This window comes from Sus scrofa, chromosome 9, assembly GCF_000003025.6.
Source record: "Sus scrofa isolate TJ Tabasco breed Duroc chromosome 9, Sscrofa11.1, whole genome shotgun sequence".
Lineage (NCBI taxonomy): Eukaryota > Metazoa > Chordata > Mammalia > Artiodactyla > Suidae > Sus > Sus scrofa.
In genome coordinates this window covers 132,617,927-132,643,112 of record NC_010451.4, presented here as the reverse complement: position 1 = coordinate 132,643,112, position 25,186 = coordinate 132,617,927, and the positions used below count along the sequence as shown (strand labels likewise).

Here is a 25,186-nt window from a genome sequence, read left to right as displayed (position 1 = left end):
GAGAAGGAACTGATCTGGCCATCTTCAGAGTCTCTGCCTTAATGGGTGTTACAGTGCTTTACCCAGATGAGGATACTGTGGTCGAAAAATATAACGGGTCCAAGGCTACACGTCTGATAAATGATAGAGCAGGTTTGTCCAACTCCAGACCCACTGTTTATTCTATTCCGCCACTCATATTTGTTGATATTTTCCTAAAGCAACTCATTTGGACGAAGACCTTTTATCTGTTTTGCTGTTAAACTTGAAACCTTAACATTTTACCCCACCAGAAAGCTTCTTGGATGGCGGTGGGAGGGGAGAGTAAAAACTTTTCTACATTTCCACTGAGCCAGAGGCTGTCATCCTGTGTGACTTATTACTGACCACACTCCCTGTCCTGGAGCTTCTTTTGTCCTTCATGCTTTTCCTTTTAATGTCAGTGCCGAGGCATTTGGTGACGCTCAAGAAATGTCATCTTTCTCTAGTGCTTTTGCCCATTCAGCTCTTGGAAGCCAGATCTCCCTCCCTTGCCAACGTGTGTGTGACGGTGCAACACTGAATCTGCCTGGCTCCACGTCTTACGGTGTAATTCAGGAATAAGTGCTGCTTAACCCACATCTTGGAGGTAGGCTCCTAGGGAAAACTGTCTGTTCTGTCAACTTTTGTCGAGTATTTGTTTCTGAAGGAAATATAGGGCCTAGAACATACTAGAAGCTCAAAACTTAGTGTTATGTGAAATGCCACCGGCACGCCTCTGCCTGGCTGCTTGCTCTGGGCAGGGGGCAGGCATCTCATTCACTGCCCTCTCCCCCTTCAGCAGTAGCAGGGTTGTCCAGCAATTAGGGACAGTGGATTGATTTTAACCGCTCTAGTCAAAACGGTATCTCTTGGTAAATCCGCAGCAGGAACTGAGCAGAAGCCCCCTTCTTCCTTTCAACTCTACCACAAGTCTACACAGAGCATTTCGAAGTCCAGTAGAAATGCTTTATAGGGGGGTGTGGGGGGGTGACGTCTATGCCTGTTGACTTTTCCTCTGGTACTCAGCAAGGCTGTGGCTAATCCAGACCTGCTGTATCAAGTTTGTGGCTTATGCTTTAGAAGATGTACAGAGACTTGTGTGTCTTTGATTGCAGAGAGACAGAACTTGAGGAAAGATGCATGTACTATCAGTGCCTTGAAAGAATTCGTGCTGCTGCCTAAAAGAGGGCCATGTATTTTTGTCATTCATAGCCGCTGAATGCAATTCTTGGCATGAAAACAGTTGAATTCTCATCCGTGAAAACCATGGGTGATAGCAGCTCATCTGGAAAAGCATCTGGAAAAGGATGTCTTAGATGACTGTTTCAGTTTGCTTGGAAATACCTATTGGTTTATATTCAAAATTTCCATTTTTTCTTATATCTGTTTTGGCATTTTATACCTTTCTCGGGATCTACGCATTTTATGGAGGTTTTCAACTTGATCAGCATATGGTGATTCATAATACTCATTTAAAATTTTTTGTTTCTGGAGTTTCCGTCGTGGCTCAGTTGTTAATGAATCTGACTAGGAACCATGGGGTTTTGGGTTCAATCCCTGGCCTCACTCAGTGGGTTAAGGATCTGGCGTTGCCCTGAGCTGTGGTGTAGGTTGCAGACACAGCTTGTATCCAGCGTTGCTGTGTCTCTGGCGTAGGCCGGTGACTACAGCTCCGATTCACCCCCTAGCCTGGGAACCTCCGTATGCCACGGGAGTGGACCTAGAAAAGGCAAAAAGACCAAAAAATAAATTGACAGTTTCCACACTCAGAAAAAAAAAAAAATTTTTTTTGTTTCTCTAGTTGGCTTTTCTCTCATGTCATATGCTGTTTATTTACATCTTTTTCACTCTCTCCATCACTTTCTTTCTTATTCTTCTCCCTACTTCCCTATTTTTTTCCTTTGATCAATTTTGCTAGAGATCTTATTACTTTTTTCAGTGTAAGGTTTCTTCGATTTCTCAAATTGCATCTTCTTGTTCATTGATTTCTTCCCTTCCTTATTGTTTCTCTGGGTTTGTTCTGTTCTTTTTCATTCCCACTTCACGAGTTGAGTGCTTAGCTTATGTATTTTGTGTGGGAGCTATTTGTACTGCTGTGTGGTATCTGACTGTTTTTCTCAAAAGGATTTCCTGAAGATGAATTAGAGAGTCACACTATGCGAATATTTTCAGGGTATAGATAGACGTCCCCGGCCTGTCCTCCAGGAAGGCTGTGCCAGTTAACACTTCTTCTGATGGAGAACCCATCTTACCCTGGTCTTGGTAAGCTGAGCCTTTGTTCTTCAGTCCAAAATCTCAGGTATATTTGGTATATGATATGAAGTGAAGAGTTATTTTTTTCCCAGATAAAGAGCACTATTTAATGTCTTCCTCCCCTTCTTGAATTATGACACAATTTTGATCATGTACTAAATTCTTATATCTACTAAATTCTTCTATACACACACACACACATATGCATTCACACACATCCACACGTACCTTGGGAGCTGTCTTTCTGTCTCACTGAATTTCCTAGTCAATTCTTACATCAGTAGTGGGCTGTTTTTAACTGCTTTTGCCTTTTAGATGTCGGGTCATTTGGTAGAATAGGTTACCACTCCTCATTCTTTTTTTTTTTTTTGCAGGGGGTGGGGGGCGGTGTGTTGTGCGCCTGTGGCCTGTGGAAATTCCTGGGCCAGGTATGAAACCTGCGCCACAGCAGGGAGCCCAGCTGCTGCAGTGACAACGCCAGATCCTTAACCTGTTGCGCCGCAAGAGGACTCCAGCACTCCACCACTGTTCTCTATTCCTGCCTTTATTTCCCTTCTTTTCTTAGCTAGTCTTACTGGTTTCTTCCAAATACATGGGTGAAATTGGCAAGTTCCCGAAAAATCTCCTTCGGGTTTTCATTAGAATTCCAGTAAACCTAGACATTATAGTTTGATAGTAATTAACAATCTTATAACATTGCATCTTTCCCTCTAGGAGTATGATATTTTTTTTCTCAATGTTTCTGTTACTTCCCTTAATAAAGGTTCACGGTTGTCTTCATATTTGGCCCTGTTAAAATTCCTGTTATTTCTAAGTCTTTTTTTTTTTTTCGTTCTTGTAATGGGGATACTTTCCAACTATGTTTTCTATAGTTTTTAGCTAATTATTTCTGGTCTATAGTAAAGATGTTTATTTTGGTTTAGCTCTTTTATGTTCCAATAATCACTGAATTCTCCTAATAATCCATTGGCTTTATGATACGATTCCTCTGCTTTTTGTGTTTTATCATCCATCCATAACGATAACGGCTTTGCTTCATCTACTGTTACTTCGCCAGGAATTTGAAAACAGTGCAGAGGTTGGAAAAGAATGCTGTCCTTATTTCGAGTCTAACGTTAATGGAAATCTCTGTATTATTTTTACCACTTGTGAAAAGCTGAATAAACTTTGCTTTGAAACTAATCATGTTGGAGTCCCATCGTGGCTCAGTGGTAAACAAACCCGACGAGCATCCACAAGGATGCAGGTTCGACCCCTGGCCTCGCTCAGTGGGTCAAGGATCCGGCGTTGCCGTGAGCTGTGGTGTAGGTCGCAGACGCGGCTCGGATCCCACGTGGCTGTGGCTGTGGTGTAGGCCGGCAACTGCAGCTCCGGTTGGACTCCTAGCCTGGGAACCTCCATATGCTGCGGCTGTGGCCCTGAAAAGCAAAATAACATAAAAATAATCATGTTAAGGAATACTTCCAGCTCCCTTTTATTAACATTTAAAAATCAGCAATACATGTTGAATTTTATCCATTTTTAAAGTATCTGTTCAGATGATTACCTAGTGTTCCTTTCTCAGCCTATTGATGTATTTTAAAGCAATCATTTTTCCAATAATTAGATGGATTTCTACGACAAACCTACTATGGCTATGGTCTTTTTAAGTACACTGCTTGTTTCCATGTTTAAAAAATATTATACTTTCTAAGTGAGATTGCTTGGCCTGCAGTTTTATTGTGTCATCCTCAGATTTTAGTATCAGTAGTCTGTTAACTTTGTGGAATGAATGCAGAAGCTTTTCTCCCCACATTCTGGAACTGTTTAAACAGTTTACAAAATGTCAGCATCAAAGTTTGCTATCATTGTCTTGCAAGTTTGCCTAGCCACGGAGTCTCTTGAGAAGTAGATTCATTGGAAGCATTTCAGTATCTTACAGGGTTATTGGTATATTTAGGTTTTCTTCTTAAGTCAGCATAATTTATATTTTCTATTTCATTGAAATTTTCAAATTTATTAATGTACAGTTTTATGTCATATTCTTAAAATGTTTTGAATCCCACATGTGTCTCTTTTCTCTTGTTTTAGGGAATTTACCAGAATGTTTTGCCTCTTTGGTAGATTTATTCTCTTTTTTGAAGAACATAGCTCTTGGATTTATTTAAAAATTTTACCATTTTCCTGTTTTCCTTCTTTCTCTCCTCCTTTCTCTCCTCCTTTCTCTCCTCCTTTCTCTCCTTCCTTCCTTCCTCTCTCTTTCTCTCTTTCTTTATTTCCACCTGCGGTATATGGAAGTTCCCAGGCTAGGGGTTGAATTCGAGCTGCAGCTGCCAGCCTACACCACAGCCACAGCAACACCAGATCTGAGCTGCACCTGTGACCCACACCACAGCTCATGGCAACGCCAGATCCTTTAACCCCCTGAGCAAGGCCAGGGATCCAGCCTTCATTCTCATGGATGCTACTTGCGTTCGTTACTGCTGAGCCAAAACAGGAACTCCTGTGATTCCTTTCTAATGAACAGCAGCTACCCTGGATCTTTTTGGCTTTACAGAGTCCAGGCTCACCTTTCATGCAGCAGCTTTCTTCCTGAGAAGTTGGAGTTAGTGACATTTTTATAAAAGTAACTGTGTTTTCCATTGATGGGCGTTTTTATTTCACAGGTACTTTATTTTCATTCCTTTAATCTTCAGTGACCAGCAGTTAATGTTTGTCTAAATGAACTCTCTCACACCAGGGAGCCCTGAAATTTAGGCAGATACGGAGCAAATTAATTGAGTTGCTGCCTGCAATTTCTTTTTATAAATGTGTATATAGTAAGTGTTCTTAGAGCGGGATGCAAATACAGTTGCTCCTGGTCCCCTTTCGGCTTTTGTTTGTTCCGTGGCGCGCCTGTTCTTATCACTTGTCACCAGTCCCGGTGTATGAAAAAAGGATGGAGTTGTTCATGGATAGATTAATTCTTTTATGTTGTTCATACAGCACACTAGCCTTTCGGGGGTGGGGGGGGGCTGGGCTTTGTCAATCTGGAGGTAAATTTTTTCCCATTTGCTTTTGTGATTAGAGGAATTTGGTTGCAAAATGTCTGGCTCCTGATCTGGGGAGCCCCGGTCAAGGTGGGGAAACAAAGGCTTCTGGTCCTGGGTTTGAACAGGTGGCCTTGCCCTTGGGGCCAGGTGAGCTCACTGACCGGGATCAGAGGTGCTGGGGGCCCTTCAGTTCCTACAGTCTTGTGGAGGGAGGCCCAGGTCTGGACGGCTGGCATTAACGGGGTGCTGTGGTGCAGCCGAGTCTGCAGGCTGTTGTCTTTGGCAGGGCTTCACCTTATACTGGACCCGTGTTTCCCTTGTACCTGTAGCCACAGGAACCCACTGAGTCACCCGCTGTCTTCCGAACGGGATTCCAAGTCTTCCGGCCCAGCGTGTCCCCTTCCTCTCAGGCTTACACTGGCCTTTTCTTGCTAAGTGGACATTGGTCCTCAAGGGATGCGCTTGGTGGTGTCTCAGCGCCTGTAATAAATCTCCCGATGACCTTGACCTGGGACAGGGCCCAGGCGGGAGCGCAGGGCTGGCACCCCGCAGTGTTGGCCTGCACGGCCTCGCACTCCTCACCCCCTTGCCACCCTCAGCCAGGGCTGGATCCAACACAGGAGCAGAGGCCGAGCTCACAGCCTCCTCTTTGCTGGAGCGTTTCCACCTCAGTCTGGGTCCTCAACCCTTCCTGGGAGCTAGAGAGTCCCGTGCACATTGCGTGCCTGGGAGCCTGCCTGGATAGAGCCCAGAATTCCTAAGGAGCCCGAGATGAGCTGCTCTGCTAGGGACATTTAAGGTCATGGATGTCCTTTTAGCCCTCTGCATCTATGCACAGACATGCTTTGGTGTCGCTTGGTCTGTTTCTTAACCACCTTTTCATTCCCTGAGTGGAAACTGGGACAGAGGAGAGAAGGAGCCCACATACTTCATGAATCTCTTGGGAACGGAGTTCCCGCTGTGGTGCAGTGGGATCAGCAGCGTCTCTGGAGCACTGGGACGCAGGTTCCATCCCCAGCCAGTGGCGTCAGTGGGTTCAGGAGCCAGCATGGCCATAGCTGCAGCATAGGTCGCTACAGGGTGGCCAAAAACCAAACGAAACCAAACCAAAAAAACGAGCCTCTTCTCTTATTAGGGTCGCCCCAGTGGCACATGGAATTTCCCAGGCTAGGGGTTGAATCGCAGCTACTGGCCTGCACCACAGCCACAGCAACACCGGATCTGAGCGGCATCTGTGATCTACGCTGCAGCTTGCAGTAATGCTGGATGGTTAACCCATTGAGTGAAGCCAGGGATCGAACCCGCATCCTCATGGATACTCTGTCAGGTTCTTAACCTGCTGAGCGACAGTGGGAACTCCTCCACCTGCGTGTTTGAGAACTGCTTACAATTAAATTCTCCTGTCTTTAGAAGCCCATCATTTCTGCCCCTCCCCCCGCCTCATTTACTACCAGTCTGCAGCACCCACCGGCTTCCTGGAGAAATAAAGGATGCAGAGGATCTGGTTGGAATTTTTCAACTGCATAGAAGCGGCAGGACAGTCAGGCCCCAGCTGGGTGCACTAGTCTCCCCGCAGAGGCTCCAGTCAGAGGAGTGTGTGTGTGCTTGTGTGTATTTCCCTCCCCTTCCTGATTATGGCTCTCCAATTCCCCTACCTCACCCCGTAATTGATATCCCATCAAAGGGATAAGTTAGTTGGAGGTTTTAAGTGAAAGGTTTACCACCACAGCTCACTGGTGATGATTGAAGTGCAAATCCTCTCACTCAGTAGGGTGAATGGGGCTTTGATGCGTCCTTTAGTTGGGTGGTGGTGGGGGGAGCATGGGGTAGAATCCCCCGGACTTAGTACTGAGGGCTCTTCAGCAGATATTGCTTCAGTTCTCCACGCCACAGTTTTGGGAAACGTTTTTTTTTGTTTTTCGTTTTTTTTTTCTCCCCCCACACCTGGGGCATGCAGAAGTTCCTGGGCCAGGGATTGAACCTGCGGTGCAGCATCCACCTGAGCCACAGTGGTGACAGTGCTGGATACTTAACCCGCTGAGCCACACGGGAACTCCCTCAAAACAGTCTTGAGAGTGATTACTAAAAGCATCATGATTGGATTTGAGTTGAAATTTTTCAAATGATTTGTATTTTTTCCATTATAGTTGATGTACAGTGTCCTGTCAATTTCTGCTGTAGAGCAAAGCGACCCAGTCACACATACATATATACATTCTTTTTCTCACACTATCCTCTGTCATGCTCCATCACAGGTGACTCGATACAGTTCCCTGTGCTGTGCAGCAGGAGCTCATTGCTTATCCACTCCAGATGCAATAGTTTGCATCTACTAACCCCAAACTCCCCCTCCCTTCCCCTTCCCCTCCTTCCCTTGGTGAGGGAGGATTTTGGTCTAGAGCGATCCTGTCTGTTGCTGTAACCACACGAGGAGCTCTTGAGATGTGGCTACTTCAAATTGAGATATGCTGTAAGGATAACGTGTCCATGGAATTTGGAAGAATTAGTGAGAAAAGGGGGATATAAAAGAACTCATTAATAATTGTTTAATATTCCATGTTGAAATAATATCTGGATATATTGGGATAAATGAAACATGCTAAAATTAATTTCAGCTTAAATTTTTTTTTTTTTTTTTACTTTTTAAAATGTGGTTAGTAGGAGTTCCTGTTGTGGCTCAGTGGTAATGAACCCCACTAGTATCCATGAGGACACAGGTTCAATCCCTGGCCCCCCTCTGCGGGTTCAAGGATATGGCATTGCCTTGAGCCGTGGTGTAGGTTGAGGCTCGGATCTGGAGTTGCTGTGACTGTGGCACAGGCCAGTGGCTGCAGCTCTGATTTGACCCTGAGCCTGGGACCTTCCATATGCCGCGGGTGTGGCCCTAAAAAGCCAAAAAAAATTGTGGTTACTGGAAACTTTATAATTGTGTCTCAGGTAGTATTTGAATTGGACAGTGCTGGACAGGATTTCATCTTAATTCTTCCGTCTGCATAGGCTTCCTTTTTCCCACTAGAGGGAGATGTGTCCTAACTTGGGTGAGTCTGATGCTTTTTTAGCGGGGAAACTTCACTGCCTTGGAATGTTCTTTTTTAAAAGAAGAGAACTCAGGTTTTTGCCTTGCTCTGCATGTTTCTGATGTGTCTGGATGTTGCGTTTTGTAGGAAAGTGAAGCCAAAACAGAAGAGTCAAGAAAGCAGAGACGTTTTCTACCCTCTTTTTGTTAGGAGCTTTCTGTTTGTGCCCTAATCCCTTGGGACTTGAGTGAGAGAGTGTGTGTGTGTGTGCGCGCGCGCGTGCGTGCGTGCGTGTGCAGCTGTAACAGAAAAGACCAGGACAGTCACACTCTGCCACAGCCCCTCTAGGACCACACCGAGTTCAGTGTGAACCAGCCCCTCCTGGACCACACCGAGTTCAGTGTGAACGTGTCATGGGGTCCTGGGCCCCGGGACTCAGTGCCTCTCCCTTTTCTGTTTTTCCTGGGGGTGGTGTAGGCTGGGGCTGCTGTTGGCGTCTAGTGTGTGTAAGTCTACGCTTGGATCCTACTCAGAAACCAGCGTCATTTCATGATTATGTTTTAGTGACACTGTCTCTTCCTGATTTTCCTTTGATCTTTCGGGGTAGCTCCTTTGTGGTCTTGTGGGGTTTTTTGTACGGGTCTTGGTCTGATAAACACTTTATTTCTCTTTTCTTGCCTGTGCAGCCTGCGCCCTTTCGGGCAATCTCGGCCATCCTGGAGGCTTCAGCACTCCCCTTAACTTATCCTGGGGACTCCTAAGTCTTTACCTCCAGCGCAGGCGCTCTTGAGAGCTCCTTCCATGCCCATCCAGCCACCTGTTAGTCATCACACAGAAACCCCAAACTCGGCCCCACAGCACTCCTTAGCTCCCCTCTCATGGCATTCATCAGCCCTATTGTTATTTTTTATTGTTTGTCTCTCACCCCTGCTGTACAGTAAGTTCCAAGAGGGCAAAAGCCTTGGCCATCAGGTTCTGATTCACTCCTCGAATTTCAGGCGTGCCTGGTTTTTGTTCACCCTTATTTGAGTGAAGATTTTAAAATATTTTTTTTCATTTTAAACCGATAGCTTAATTATAAGCATACACATTGCCGTTTTACCATTCCGTCAATAATCTGCTTGGCGTTCTGCCATCTGTTCTGGGGCGTGGTCTGTGGAGACGTTTTCTTCACCGTCTGTACAGGTGGGGCGATTGCCCTCCTCCCTCCTGTCGTTGTCTGTGCTGGAAGCTTTCTCTTTTGGTCCCTCTCCTCTCGCGACCCTTAGGACAAGTCAAAGGGACATTTCCACCAGCCCCACCGTGTATTTCCAGGAAGGAGCTGAGGTCACACAAATCAAGGAGTGTGACATGTGTCCATGGCTGTAGCTCAGTCCACAGGCAGCTTTTCCAGGGTGTGTTCCAGTTTCTTTTAGCGCCTCTCCTGTTAAACCAAACCCAGTGTGATTTAGATCCGTGACTAATAGACACTGTTTTTCTCGTCAGAACATGAAGAGGAACTGGACCAAGAATTTGACCTGGAGACCGACTCTTTATTCGGAGGATTAAAGAAGGTACAAAGTGGATCAATGATAAACCTTCTCAATTTTCACACCTCGTTTCAATATTTTGCATCTTTGGAGCTGGGCGTCGGCCCAGGTGTGGTACTCAGCAGCCACTGGAGAGGAAGAGCCTCTCCTGTTGTAAGTGGTGTGAGCGTGCCATGTCATGTGCGGTTTCCCATGTTCTTTCTTTACCTTGTCCCACATTCTCCTCTCAAAACACCAGAAGACACCAGGAATCCAGGTCGGTAACCTTAACAGTTCATGCACATTTCACTTTTCCTGACCTACCCACATTGATGGGAATCCAGTGTGGTTCCTGGACACTCCCTATACCCACTGTTGGCAGCTATGGAGCTGCTTCCTCCCGGCCTCTAGTGCTCCTGCCATCTGCATATGCTGCAAAGCATGCTGGGAATCCCCCGCCCCTCTGCTCCCTGGTTCTGCAGCGGCAGTGGCCTGGCTCATTTATCTTCCACTGCAGCTCATTGTGTCTGCTTAGATAGCAGGTGGCGTGGTCGCTGTTGCTCTCCTAGGTGTGATAGCACTTCTATTCTTTAGACAATGCCAGGCCCTCCTCTTCCCTTCGTGAGATGCTACGCTACTTTCTGTGTCACCCCAGAACCCTTCATCTCTTGAGGTGGGGGTTTTTCTCCTTCTTCCCCTTTCAGTTTCTCAGGACCCCATTCTAGGAATAACTGGCATCACAGAAGGTCCAGCTTCAGCTCAGGGTTCAGGGTTCAGGTCAACACTAGTGAGGAGCTGTTCTTCTGGGTGTTTTGATACATTTAAAAAATGATATAAAAATGTTAATTTTACTATCTTTGCTCTAAGAGTGTCATGTGCCAGATATATTGTAAGTTTAGTCAGCTTCTGTTGGCTGACTTAGGACATAAAATAATACTCGCATTCTGAGTTCTGAACCCTCGACTTAACACGTGAACTTTGGAAGACAATTCATTTCCAAGCCAGGAACTGCCTGTACTGATATTTTTCTACTTTGAGAGTTTCAGATCTTGCTTAGAATTGAAGCAAATGGGCTTCAATTTCCATTTTGATTTTCTAGGGTAACCTGTCCCGTTTTCCCAGTTCTGGCTCTGCTCAGATTCACCATATTAAATACACAAGCCATGTTTGTCTGGGGCTGGGAAGACAGCCTGCCCTGTGTGATGGACCTCCCAGTTGCTCTGCCCACCAGACATTTCCATGAGTTTAATTTTTTTTAATTTTTAATTTTATTTATTTATTATTATTATTTTTTGTCTTTTGTCTTTTTAGAGCTGCACCTGTGGCATATGGAGGTTCCCAGGCTAGGGGTCAAACCGGAGCTGTTGCTGCCAGCCTACACCACAGCCACAGCAACATCAGATCCAAGCTGCATCTGCGACCTATACCACAGCTCATGGCAATGCCAGGTCCTTAACTCACTGAGTGAGGCCAGGGATCAAGTCATGTACAGTAGGTGGTACTGTGCTTGCTTCATCAATGAGGAAACCTGGGAAGCTTTATGTCACAGTGGACTTTGAGCTGTAATAGTGTTACAGAACTCAGGTTCAGCTGATTGCCATTCAAGAATCCAATACTGAGAGATAAGCATTGGGCAAAAGGTAAGATAGGTTTATTGAGGAAGCCTGCAATCCTGGTGAGAAGGTGGACTCATGTCCCAAAGAACCAGCTCCCCAGGTCTTGCTTGGAAATTATATAAGGAAAGAGGAAGGAGCTAGGTGCTGGGGAGAGGGTTGCAGGGTGCACGATCAGCTCATGGGTCGTCGTCTTATTGGTTGGTGGTGAGTCAACATCATCAACCTTCTGGTTCTAGCTGGTCTGGGATCTTCATGCTTGTGGGCAGCATATAGTTAACAACTTCCACCTGGTCGAGGTTTCAGTATCTTCACAACAGCTCAAAGAACATGGCTCAGAAAATCGATAGCCCTTCAGAAGAAATTAAAGGTCCTTGACTTTAATGGCTAAACTCTTATAATTTGTCTTGTTTGACTGTTGCCCTTTGTTGCTGCATTTTCTCACTTCTCTGATTGAACTTATTCTTTGACTTTAAGTTTTTCTGCAGACAGGAAGCATGGGAGGGGTCTGTCCTGGGAAGGCCCCACAGGGTCCTGCTGCACTATATCAGGGAGTCTAGGATCTGCTCTTTACAAATAAACTGCTCTTGGGGGGTGGGGGGATGTGCATGGGCTGAGGGATGGAAATCCTGTGAAATCAGATTGTTATGATCATTATACAACTGCAAAAAAAAAAAAAAAAAAAAGAATCAGTGAATCAAAAGAAAAAAAAAAGTACCTGGAGTGAGATAAATAGACGAGGATGGTGGACCAAACTTTATCTTGGAGATTAGTATTTGGAAATGGCCCATTGCTTTCATTACACTGTACTAGCCCCTGGGAATGATTCAGCTCCCTACAAAATGCCAGCAATGATTTGGACGATGTGCAAGAAATGTACCTTAAAAATGGCAAGTAAAGCTAGTATTTTTTCCCCAAAAAAAAAAATAATAATAACTGCTCTTGGATCACTTAGAAAAAAATGGTCATTTTTTTCCCTTTTAGAATCATAATTCAGGCATTTCAGATAATACTAAGTTGCCAGAGGCAAAAATAGCAAACTCCTATTAGGCTAAGAGACTTCTTGCTGCAGAGAAGCATTCATGAGGCGGTTTGAGAAGTTGAGCCAGGATCAGGCCCCAACAAGTTTGGGAGCTGCCACGGATTTCATTTCGGTGGGGCAGGCTCAGCCCAGCTGGGTGTTGCCACCTCTAGACAAAGGGGCTTTGTCTTCACTGACTTCCCAGCTCTAGCTACTGCATTACCCTCAGCTGCTTGACACCCTGCCAAGGCGCTAGAGTCCTGGGGACATGGCCTCTTCTGTGTGTTCTTCCTGACAGGCCCCCGTGATGGGCATGGGCAGAGGGCATCGACATTCAGGTCAAAATTCCTTCATGGGAAAGTACACAGGGCACACATATATGCCCTTGGGGCTCCAAGGGCTTTTTTCCATTCTGAAAAAAAATCTCTGTCCCTCTGTCCTGTCCCATCCATCCATGTTTCCATCCATCCATCCATCCATCCATCCATCCATCCAGTGATACTGAGCACCTCTTGCCCCCATCTTTCTACACCTGGCATAGGGATGGGGAATTTGGAGTTCTAGAATTTAGAGGGAAAGGGATGAGTCAGGGTGGATGACCAACAGATGATGGAAATTGATACTATGTCCATGATAAATATCATAAAACAGACCAGAGGCCATATGTAGCCACAGAAGTTTCACTGATGTCTGCTGAAAGTCTTATTTCAGCTAAGATAGAGACCTGATATGTTCTGAGTCTTTCTTCTCGAGGTTGTGGGAGGTGACAAACAAATGCTATGTTGGTCCAAATTCTAATCAAAAAATGATAGTAGGAGTTCCCGTCATGGCTCAGTGGTTAACGAATCCAACTAGGAACGATGAAGTTGCAGGTTCAATCCCTGGCCTTGCTCAGTGGGTTAAGGATACAGCATTGCCATGAGCTGTGGTGTAGGTTGCAGACGCCGCTCGGATCCCTTGTTGCTGTGGCTGTGGTGTAGGCCGGTGGCTACAGCTCTGATTCAACCCCTAGCCTGGGAACCTCCACATGCCACGGGTGCGGCCCTAAAAAGACAAAAGACAAAAAAAAAAAAAAAAAAAAGAGATTAGGCATGAGTAGAAATCATGAACTTGAGAAGGAAACTTTCATGTTCTCTGACTCGTCCATCCTTTAAATGTTGCTAAACCTCAGCACTACTGACATCCTTCGTTGTGGGGGGAAGGGGGCTGTTCTGTACATTGTAGGGTGTTTAGCAGCATCTCTGGACTCCACCTGGTAGGTGCCAGGAGCACCTGCTGCTCCAAATCATGGCAGTCACAAATGTCTCTAGGTGTTGCCACGTGCCCCCCTCGAGACAAAGCTGCCCCTCTCTGGGAACAACCAGCCTGCAGTCCTGTTGAAGGGCTTAATCCTGCCGACTTGCATTTCTTACCTTTGTGCATCCTGTTTCCTCTGGATTGTGCCTCACCCCTTCGCTACCTGGTCCTCACTCACGCATCGTCTCCAAACCCGGGTGTCTCCTATCATAGAAACATTGCCTGGAGCTCTAAATCGGGCTTAGTGCTTAAAGTTCCCGACACTTCTCTGCGTCTCTTTTTATCTGCCTCCGCAAATACAGCTTTCAGGGAATGCGTTTCTATGCCCACGGCCATATGGAGCACAAGGGACACAGTAGTGAACTAGACAGACAAGGTTCCTGTCCCAGTGTCACCTAGCAGGGACAGACCGACAGCAGACGAATGAAGAAACATAATAGTCACAGATTGAGCATAATGATGTGAGGGAAATGAGCAGGGTAATGTGTAGTGATGCTTTGGATCGATCTGGTCCCCTCTTGTGATAAATAGATGTGCTGTTTTATCTCGTGATAACCATCTTCCACCTGCCTGCAAGTCCCACAGGGGCAGGGCTGGATTTAATCAGTCCTGTATCTTCAGTGTCTGGGACAGAGTAGGTGAGAGTTTTGCTAATTTAACCGCAGGAAAGAGTGAATAACACCGTGCCAGGTTGCACCATTGGTGTAAAACGCATTGGTCCTAAGTGCACCTAGTTTGATGAGCAGATGAATGTTGCATGGGGGCAGTGTTGCCATTCTGAGCAGGGAGAAACCACCGTGGGCACAAGCCATCATGTGCTGCCGCTGCGGGGGGAGGCTGACCTTTAACAGAGCTCCGCAGGATGGGTGGGCTTTGGCAAGGTCATTGCTAGAAAAGATGCTCTTCCCGAGGGGTCCACTGTGCTTGGGCACATTAGGGTGATGGTAGCCCAGGGGAGGCTCCCTTAGGACCGTGAAAGGGTGCTGGGCCTGCCGCAGTCCTCCAGCTGTTGATGATGATAGAGTTTGGAGGACTACAGCCCCAAACGGGAGTGGCTTTTGGTCTTGTGACTGCTTTGGCGTCAAGCTGCCCACTTTTGCCGAGATGCCAGATGCGGTGGGGGAGCGTGCGTGGGTGCAGCTCTCAAGGACTGTTCAGATTCCATATGCTGTGGCATTTGCCTCCTGATTTGTATGTCTGCTCGTCCTGCCACAGGCTTTGGTGGCTTCCGGGAGCGTGTGTGTGGCCAGGGAAGGGCGAAGCCCAAGGCTTTCTACTCTTGGCCACCTGTTTGGTGGTTCCTCTCTCTTTTGTCTTGCCTCATGTTCTTCCGCAATGTCCCAAGGAGATTTTTAGTGGCCATGTTCCTTGTTTGATGTTTCTAGATGGTAGACCCTGAATCATACCGACATGAATGAAACTTTGTGTTGGGTTGTATTGTCATGAATTTTTTTTTCCCTTTTATTTCTGATTTAAGGTAGTTGGCATGATGGAAAGTGCGCAGGTTTGGAGTTGGGCAGACTTTCTTCCAAAATGCAGCTTGCTCCATTTAAGAAAATCAGTTACCTTATTTGGGCTTCAGTTTTATTTTTTTGGAATATAGGAATGGGAGGTCTCATCGTGGAGAAAAGATGATGGATATAAAACACCCACCTTGGAGTTCCTGTCGTGGTTTGGCGGGAATGAACCTGACTAGTATTCATGAGGTGGTGGGTTTGATCCCTGGCCTTGCTCTGTGGGTTAAGGATCTGGTGAGCTGTGGCATAGGTTGCAGATGCAGCTTGGATCTGGGGTGGCTGTGGCTGTGGCCGGCAGCTGTAGCTCTGATTCAGCCCCTAGCCTGGGAACTTCCATATGCCATGGGCATGGCCCTCAAAAGACAAAAAACAAAAACAAACAAACAAACCCCCAAAAAACCACAAATTAAAAAAAAAAAACCCTCCAAAACAAACAAACAAACAAGAAAAACACCTAGCTTGTGTAATGCTTGGCACAGAATGGATCTCCAGTCCACACTCCTGTGGCCATTATTTGTCCTTCTGTGCATGGTGACATCTTTGTTTTAGAGTTAAGATTTATTGATGGTCCCTCTCGGGCAACGAGATAATGTTCTGAAGAGAAGCTTTTGAATCCAGAGGGATGGATTATCCCTGAAAGGAGCTCCCCAAAGCCTAACGTATTATGAAGCATCTTACGTGTAATCAATTACTCATTCCTTTCCGGAGGACACCTCTTGCAGTGACTGTTCTGCAACTGGGGCCTACATGTAAATGAGACGTTCTTTCTGAAGTAGAATCAGCGAGGAATTTTCAGGGCCTGCCAGAAAATTAGAAAGAAACGGAGACCCCACGGAGAGCTCGATCGCTTATGTCTTTGCAGTGTTCCGAGAGAAGAGGTCATTTTGAAAAGCAAAGACAGTTTTTAGCTCAAATTTTGCCTGTAGAGCTGTTAACATTCAGCTCATTTATAAATTCCTTTGTATTGTGATACTTTCAAAGAAGTTTGAGCTCACATTTTGCCTATAAAACTGTTTAAATTTAGCTTATTTATAAATTCCTTTGTATTGTGATGCTTTCAGAAAAGTCCAGTCAGCTCTCTTTTGAGTCACCGAACCAATATTCATTGAGCGGCTACTGTGCAAGAGGCTTCCCAGCTGGGTGCTGGGTGCTGGGGGGCTGTGACCTTCCAGGCTCAGTCTGTCCTTCCTGGGCTCTGAATGCAGGGGTTGGTGATGCTAAGACAGAGGGAACGATGCAGGCAGAAACAGCAGGTGCACGAAACCCAGGCTCAGTGGAACTGGAGCCGGAGGAACTGGGGAAAGAGGGGTGAGGGGAGCAGCGTGCGTAAGGACTGTATTAGGGAGAAAGTGTCGGTCAGCCTGGCTGGATGGATGCTGAGAGGAAACGCAGACACAGGAAAGACAGAGGCTGGATCCTAAAGGCCACTGGGTGCCGTACGTGGAGTCTGGACTTTATTTGGAAGGCAGGGGACGGTCCCTGAAGGGGTTCAGCCATTTCTTCTGCAGGCTCTTTCAGGAGCCTGGGAACTTCCCTGCCTTGCCCACCTCTCCCGTGCCCCCCCCCCCCCACTCCCCGCTAGATTTGGGCATCCCTGGAACCTGGAATGTGCATCTCATACCGTTGCTCGAAACCCTTAGTGGCTCCTATTTCCTACCGTATGAAGCCCAGACTCTGTGGCTGACATTTGGCCCCATTTGTCCACTGGCCCTACCTTGTTTTAGCTCCTCAGCATCTGGTAGTGACCCCGTGCTACTACGCCATTCCCCAAGGGTGCCTCGATGTGTCCAAACCCTGAGCCTCATGCAGAACGATCGGCACATCCGCTGCTCAAGGAACAGCCCACTGGAACTTTGCCTGCTGCCTCTCCCGGGCTCCCCCCAGCTGGCATCAGTTTCTCCCTCCTATGAGCTCCATACTTTGGATTCCTTCTCACACCTGTGTTATGCAGCAGTTACCTGTTTATTTATTTTTTATTTTTTTGTCTTTTGAGGGCCGCACCTGCGGCATATGGAAGTTCCCAGGCTATGGGTCGAATCGGAGCTGTAGCTGCCGGCCTACACCGCAGCAACACCAGATTCGAGCTGCATTTGCAACCTACCCCACAGCTCAGGGCAATGCTGGATCCTTAACCCACTGAGCAAGGCCAGGGATTGAACCTGCATCCTCATAGATGCTAGTCGGGTTTTTAACCTCCGGAGCCACAACAGGAACTCCCATGGCAGTTACCTATTCACCTCTGCCTCCCCTGCCTGGCATCCAGCAGTGGCTGTTGGATGAAGGTGGACTTGCCCGCCTGGTTGGGGACTTCCATGGAGGAGCATCAGTCCCTTGGCAACGTTTGCCTTGTTTCACGTGTCTAAGCTCTGGCAGGTTAGAGAGTTTCAGCCTTACCTCATCTTCCTTAAGCCACAGCTCCTCGAAGATGACTCCAGTGTTTCCGTGGTATCTCTGCCTCCCTCATCTGATGGGAGCAGATGAATAAGCTGCTTGGCTGTGTGTGAGAATTTTCAGCCTATCCTTATTAACAGAAAATTGAATTTTATGCAGCTTTGCTCCATCACAGGCTGCTCAGCAGAGGCAGATTCTTGCGTCCTGTGCCAGCCTCCCCCCGACCCCCCCTCCAAATGGCAGGGGCAGGACAGCCACAGACTAGTCACGGAAGGTTCCCGAGGACTCCTTGGGTTTGAGTCCTTCTTGTTAAGCACAAAGAACTCCTGCTCTTAACTTCTCAGTACATTGTCTCTTGTCTAGTCTCAACCCTGTCGGATATCCTTCTTGATAGGGAGGAGGTTTGTAAGGAGGCAGGAGGAAAAGGAGGTGGGAGTGATTGCCTGGGGAGGGCGGGGAAGGGAAGCTTGGCGCCTCATGTAAAACCAAGATCTGCAATGCAGATGGTTAAACACCAGATCTGCTTACTAGCTCAGCCCCTAAATCCCACGCTCTGCCCGCCTCTGTCTTCTATATCGACTAGCTCAGGGTGAAAATATCAATTTCGCTGTAGAGGTCTTTGAAGGAACCCGGGGAAGACAAGGTGAGGTTAAAACCAAGGGCTTAGCCTGCGGAACTGAAAGATCAGCTGTGTGTGTGTGTGTAGCAGAGGGACTGAGAGAGGGTCCCCATAAATACTTAGTAAGATCTTTTTAGGGCTGCATCCACAGCATATGGAGGTTCCTGGGCTAGGGGTCACATCGGAGCGGTAGCTGCCAGTCTGTACCACAGCCATAGCAACACCTGATGCAAGCTGCATCTGTCACCTGTGCCGTAGCTGCGGCCACACCGGATCCAAAGCCGAGGATCGAACCCGCATCCTCGGAGACACTCTGTCTGAGCCACTGAGCCCAGCAGGAACTCCTTAGTAAGATCTTGAGGTGGTAATACAGGTTTAGAGGGGTGAGAAATTTTTCAGCCACGAACCAGTCAGTTTGCAAGGAGTTCTTTGCTTACCAGCTGCTTTGCTGTGGAGCTGTGGGCTAAGGGAAGGTAGAAGCACAGCTTCTCTCAGGAAGTTTATTCCACCTGAGAATGCCAGGCTGCCACATGGCTGGAATAGCGACGATGCTGAGATTAGTGAATGAAGGGTGGCAGCATCAGTCAAGCTGAAGAGATAGCAGGTGTACAGAGCCAGGACAGCCGGCCCTATTTGTGTGTCCTGCCTGAAAATCGGCACGTGCATTACATGTGTGAGTATTTCCATTTGTGTATTTCTGGCTGGTGTAGCCAAAAGTTGCTGGGATAATTTCCAATCTTGAAATGACCAAGTTTCTAATATATATACATATATACATATATGGGTTTTTTTGGGTCTTTTTAGGGCCACACCCACGGCATGTGGAGGTTCCCAGGCTAGGGGTTGAATCGGAGCTGTAGCCACCAGCCTGTGCCACAGTCACAGCAACATGGTATCCAAGCTGCGTCTGCCACCTACACCACAGTTCATGGCAACACTGAATCTTTGACCCACTGAGCAGGGCCAGGGATCGAACCTGTGTCCTCATGGATACCAGTTGGGTTCATTAACCACTGAGCCAGGATGGGGATTCCCAAGTTTCTAGTCCTGAAGGCTCCCCTGGGGAGGTGGGTCTGAGCTGAACCTTGAATAGAAGGATGGTATTTTGAAGTGACCCTTGTCTGTCTGGTTGTTGAACGAAAATCGAATTCTTGGATTTTACATTTGGTCGCTTCTGGTAACTGGCAGTGGGTAGGAGGCTCCCCAGCCTCACTGCCAAGTGGTACGTTGTAGAGGAAGAGTCCAGATTCTGCCAGGTGTGCAGACATTTTTGAATATGTAGGTAGAACATCTGCCACTGAACCTGTTCTGTCTTTAGCTTCTTCAGCAAGCACCTTGCAGGAAGGATTCATCTGAGGCTGAGGCAGTTCTATTCTGTGCATTGGAGCAGACACCCTGCTAGTCTGATGGGGGGATAGAACCTTTGAAGGGAAGAGACACAGAAGCACAGGAGTGCTGGAAGCAGGGCTCTTCTCACTGAAGCTCTGGGCGCCTGCTCCAGGGATTCTTATGCCTCATCTTTTTTTTTTTTTTTTTCCTTTTGGCCATGGCATGCAGAGATTCCCAGATCAGGGATTGAACCCCTGCCATAGCTGCAACCCGAGCAACAGGAATGACAAGGGAACCTTAACTCACCAAGCCACCAGGGAACTCAATTTTATGCCTCTTATGCGTCATATTATCCATCTTATGCCTCATCCTTAGGGTATTGGAGGCTGAGAAAATGTCTAGCCCATCACTTCCTTCATTTGTAAATTGCTTATTCCAACATCTTTATTGCTAATAAGCTCTCAGGTGCAGCTTTAGGTACCAATATTGAAATAATTTGAATTGCAGCCATGTCTGAAACTGGATTTCTGACTGGGACCCTTCAGATGCTATCTCATTCCTTCTGGAATGTGGATTCTGCATTTGGGCACTTTCATTGTTAAGAACAGTCCCTCCAGATACATGAGGTTGTTTATGCAACCTATCTTGTGTAAGTGCTCCAACAGATAGGATTCTGAGAATGGAGGGGGCAGAGTTCAGCAGTGGCTTGGAGCTGAAATTTGGGGGGAGAGGTGGAGAAATGGCAAGGAGAGGAAACGTTTCCTTCTCCCAGAACATTCCCTAAAAGCAGCACCTGTCACCATTCTTTAAAAGGTTATTACCTTTCAAAATCATGACATGACAGTTGCTATGTCTGTTAAAAAGAAATTAGTAGCAGCTGCAGGATAAGAGTGAGATCGTGGGCCGGTGGGAGATGTGAAGGGTGGCGTCTTTGTAGCTGCTGAAAAGTTCAAGGTGGGTGAGGGTTCGTTATTCCATCATAGTTTCACTCCTGGGTTTCAGGAAGGCAGTTCTCTCACTAAATGTGATCACACCTGTAGATGTGTATTAGGCAAGCGGTGGAAACCAATTCCACTGAGCTGTGTGGGTGTTTCGTGGGCAGGATGAAATCCTTTTACAAAGTGCTTTGTCATTTAGGAAGGTGATGCTACTACCATGCATGAAAAGTTCGGAACAATCCCTGCATCAGGTAACCAGAAGTTCTTCAATTCATAGCCATCACTAAGGATATATGTTCTTAACACATACAAATCCGCTGTTTATAGCTGTCACTAAGGGTGTGTGCTTTTAGCACTTCTAGATTCCTGACTGGTGATCACATGGGGGTGTGTTCTGTGGGGGAAACTTTCATGTTTTTAGGTTTGGCTGGCATTTCTGTTCTACTAGTGCAAAAAGAGCAGTTCAGGAGGAAAACCCGTGAAAACTACAAACTCTCTACATCACTACACAAGTAGAAAAACATCAGTGTAGTGCAGGACCCCACCATGGAGTATTCTCATGTAAGAAATAGCATCTTTTGTTACAACAATGAAAGTTAGCCTTGCCAAAGCAAGACCTCAAAAAATTGGTAGGTCACTCAAAAGTGTTTCTCTCCACGGAAATCTTTAGTAAAAGGCGAAAGATTTATGCGATCTGAAGAGAAACAAGAGTATGTCTTATGTTGGCCAAGCTCATTCCTTCAGTAACTGCAACTCCTATTACACTGATGGTGGCTCGTTGTCCCCATGAGCTACTTTCTGTCTCAAGTTTGTACAAGGAATTTTTAAGCAAACTTCTTATGGTTAGGAACAATGAGTTGAAAGAGATATAGTTTTTAAACTTGAAAGAACTCGTTGGACTCTATGCAGGGTACTATGGGTATGCAAATGAGGAGTCTGAGTCATCAACTGAGGTTCTGCAAATACTTTGCTATTCACAGCACCTCTGGAGCCACCATTAGGGGGCGTAGCAGAGGTCCCTGGAGACTGGGCTCTAAACCCTACAGCAACTGCAGTCTTTATTTATTGTATATTGTATCTTGGATTTTGAGTACAGTTCTGTTCCCTTCCTTTCCCTAACTCCCAGCACAATTAATACAGAACCTTAAAGAACTCCCTTGCTATCTCTTTCTACTCGCACCCATCCTGCTCTCCCCATCCCTAACCAGTGCAAGCCAGGGTTTTTGTTTTCCATCTCATTATTTTGTCATTTGAGGATGTTATATAAATGGAATTGCACAGTATGTAACCGTCTGAGACGGACTCCTCCTCCTTCCTCCACTCCTTCCCAGCATAATGCCCTCGAGATCTCAAAGTTGTGTGTGTCAGCAGTTTATTCCTTTTCTTTGCAAGGTCATTAGTTCCTGATAGGGATGGACTTTAGTTTGTGTAACCATTTGACCATCAAAGGACATTTCTATTGTTTCTAGTTTTTTGGCTTTTATAAATAAATCCGAGGTGAATGTTTGGGTATAGGTTTTCATGTGAACCTAAGTTTTATTTTCTCAGGATCGATACCCCAGGAGTTTGATTGGCTGTATGAACTGTTTTCCAAAACGGCTCTACCACTGGACATTCCCACCAACACCATATGAGATAATGCAGTTTCTCTGCATACTTGCCAGCATCTGGAATTATTAACATTTTAAGCTTCAGCTGTTTGGATAGGTGTATAGTGCTATCTCATCATGGTTTTAATTTGCATTTCCCTGATGGATAAAGGTGTTGAACTTATTTGCCGTCTCCATAGCCTCTTTGGTGAAATTCCATACATGTCTTTTGCCATTTTCTACTTGGATTGTTTATTTTTACTATTGAGTTCAGAGAGTTCTTTATATAGTCTAGTTACTATTCTTTGTCAGATAGATGGTTTGCAAATATTTCTTAGTAATTTGACTTTTCATCCTCTTATTATGGTCTTTTACAGAAATCCAGTTTATTTTTCTCTTAAGGGTTGTGCTTTTGGTGTCATATCTGAGTACTCTTGGCCTAGTTGTATTTTTTCCCAAAAGTTTCATAGTTTTGCTTGTTACATTTAAATCTATGATCCCCTTTGAGTTAATTTTATGTTAATTTAGGTAAAGGTGTATTATTATTTTGCTTATGGATGTCCAGTTGGCATTTAAAAAAGTCATAGGCTCTAGCACCCTTTGTTGAAAAGACTGTTCTTCCTCCATTGAATTGTTTGGCACCTTTGTCATAAATCAATTGGCCAAACTTGCATGGCTGTATTTCTGTGTTCTCATTTCTGTTCCATGGATCTGTGTATCTGTCTTTCCATTAGCACCACATTTTCTTGATGACTGAGAAGTCTTAAAATTGAGGAATCTAACTTTATTATTTTTTTCAAAAATACTTTAGCTCCTTTGCTTCCTTTGCCTTTCCAAATACATTTTAGAATAAGCTTTTCTATATCGACAAAATATTTTGCTGGGATTTTGATAGGAATTCTGTTGAACATAAGATCAGTTGATGTTTTAACTATGTTGAATTTTCCAGTCCATGAACACAATATAGCTTTAGATTTATTTACATCTTTTTTTCTTTATTTCATTAGTGTTTTGTTGTTAGCATACATATCCTATATATATATATCTTGTTAGATTTATACCTAAGTGGGTTTTTTTTTTGAGCAATTATAAATGGTTTTACATTTTAAATTTCAATTTCCACACGTTCATTTCTAGTGACTTTTATATATGTTGATCTTATAACCTATGACTTTTCTAGATTCCTTTATTCCTTATTGGAAGATTTTTTTGGAATAGATGTTGAGTTTTTCCTACATAGACAGTCATGTCGTCTGTAAATCAAGACAGTGTCATTTCTTCCTTTTCAGTCTATATAATCCTTACCTTTTTTTCTTATTGTACTGGCTAGGATTTCCAGTGTTACACTGAATGAGAATTACGAGAGTGAACATCCTGGGTTTTCCCCAGTCTTAACCATTTGGTATGAAGTTTCTGGAGGGGTTTTTGTAGATGTTCTTAATTGAGTTGAGGAAGTTTTCCTCTACTCCTAGTTTTTTGCGATTTATGTATGAGTATTGAATTTTGTCAGCTGTTTTTCCTGCATCAGTTGATATGATCATGCATTTTTTTCTTCTTTAATTAAGAGTATGTTAATATGTTGTTGGATTACTTTGATTTTTGAGTATTGAACCAGCTTGTATCCCTGGGATAAACTCCTCTTGATTGTGAGAATATATATATATATATATATATATAAGACTACAGTTTTTTCCCCCCTCTCTTTTTGAGTACTGTTTATGTCTGATTTTGATTGATTATATATGGTCGTGTATTTTTAATTTCACATTTTATGTATGTATTGCTAGATTTGTAAGATGAGCTGGGGGAGTTATTTCTCCTCTTTTCTCAAAGAGAGTATCTTTAGATGCTGGGTAGAATTCTGTGGTGAAACCACTTGAGAATGGAGATTTCTTTTTAAGGAGTTCAAAACTATGAATTAATTTGATGAATAAAATGGTATATTTTTATTGGGTGAATTTTGGTAGTTTGTGCTTTTTGAGGAATTAGGCCATTTTATCTAAGTTGTCAAATTTATGTATATAAAATTTTTCTTGGTATCACTTATTATCCCATAATGTCTTTGGAGGTTCTTGTGCTAGCCCCCTTTTAGTCTTTATTTTGGTAAGTTGGGTCATCTTCTCTTTTATTCTTTGTTGTCTAGAAATTTGTAAACTTATTGATTTTTACAAAGAATCAGCTTTTTGTTTCGTGGGCTTTTCCCTATTTTTCTGCATTTGATTTCATTGATTTCTTGGCTTTCTTTTTTAGGGTGGCACCTGTGGCATATGGAAGTTCCCAGGCTAGGGGTCAAATCTAAGCTATAGCTGCCGGCCTACACCACAGCCACAGCAACATGGTATCTGAGCTGTGTCTGTGACCTACACTGTAGCTCACAGCAATGCTGGATCCTTAACCCAATGAGCAAGGCCGGGGATGGAACCCATATCCTCATGAATCCTAGTCAGATTCGTCTCTGGTGAGCCATAACGGGGACTCCTGATATCATTGATTTCTGGTCTTTATTTACCCCTTCCTGCTTGGTCTGGGTGTATTTGGCTCCTCCTTTTCTAGTTTCTTGAGGTGGTAGCTTAGAGTTTTGAGGTGGTTACTCTGATGTAACTGTTTGTATTTTTCTTCAAGCAATACTTTAGCTACACATTTTTTTTTTTTTTTTTTGTCTTTTTGCTATTTCTTGGGCCGCTCCCGCGGCATATGGAGGTTCCCAGGCTAGGGGTCGAATCGGAGCTGTAGCCACCGGCCTACGCCAGAGCCACAGCAACGCGGGATCCGAGCTGCGTCTGCAACCTACACCGCAGCTCACGGCAACGCCGGATCCTTAACCCACTGAGCAAGGGCAGGGACCGAATCCGCAACCTCATGGTTCCTAGTCGGATTCGTCAACCACTGCACCACGACGGGAACTCCCTTAGCTACACATTTTGATAAACTACATTTTCATTTTTTATTTGGTTCTACTTGTTTTTTAATTTTCCTCACGACTTCTTCTTGACTCGAGCATTATTTAGAGAAGTGTTTGGAGATTTTCCTCTTACCTTTCTGGTATTGACTTCTAGTTAGAATCCATCGCTGTCAGAGAATACA

General features: G+C 45.2%; 1 protein-coding gene across 1 annotated transcript in view; it reads left to right on the top strand.

Moving 5' to 3' along the window:
* HHAT (hedgehog acyltransferase) overlaps positions 1-25,186 on the top strand; it is a 321,661-nt gene that overhangs the window by 24,955 nt on the left and 271,520 nt on the right. The window contains 1 exon segment of the mRNA XM_013979981.2: positions 9,767-9,834. Within this exon segment, the coding sequence (XP_013835435.2) occupies positions 9,767-9,834 (68 nt within the window).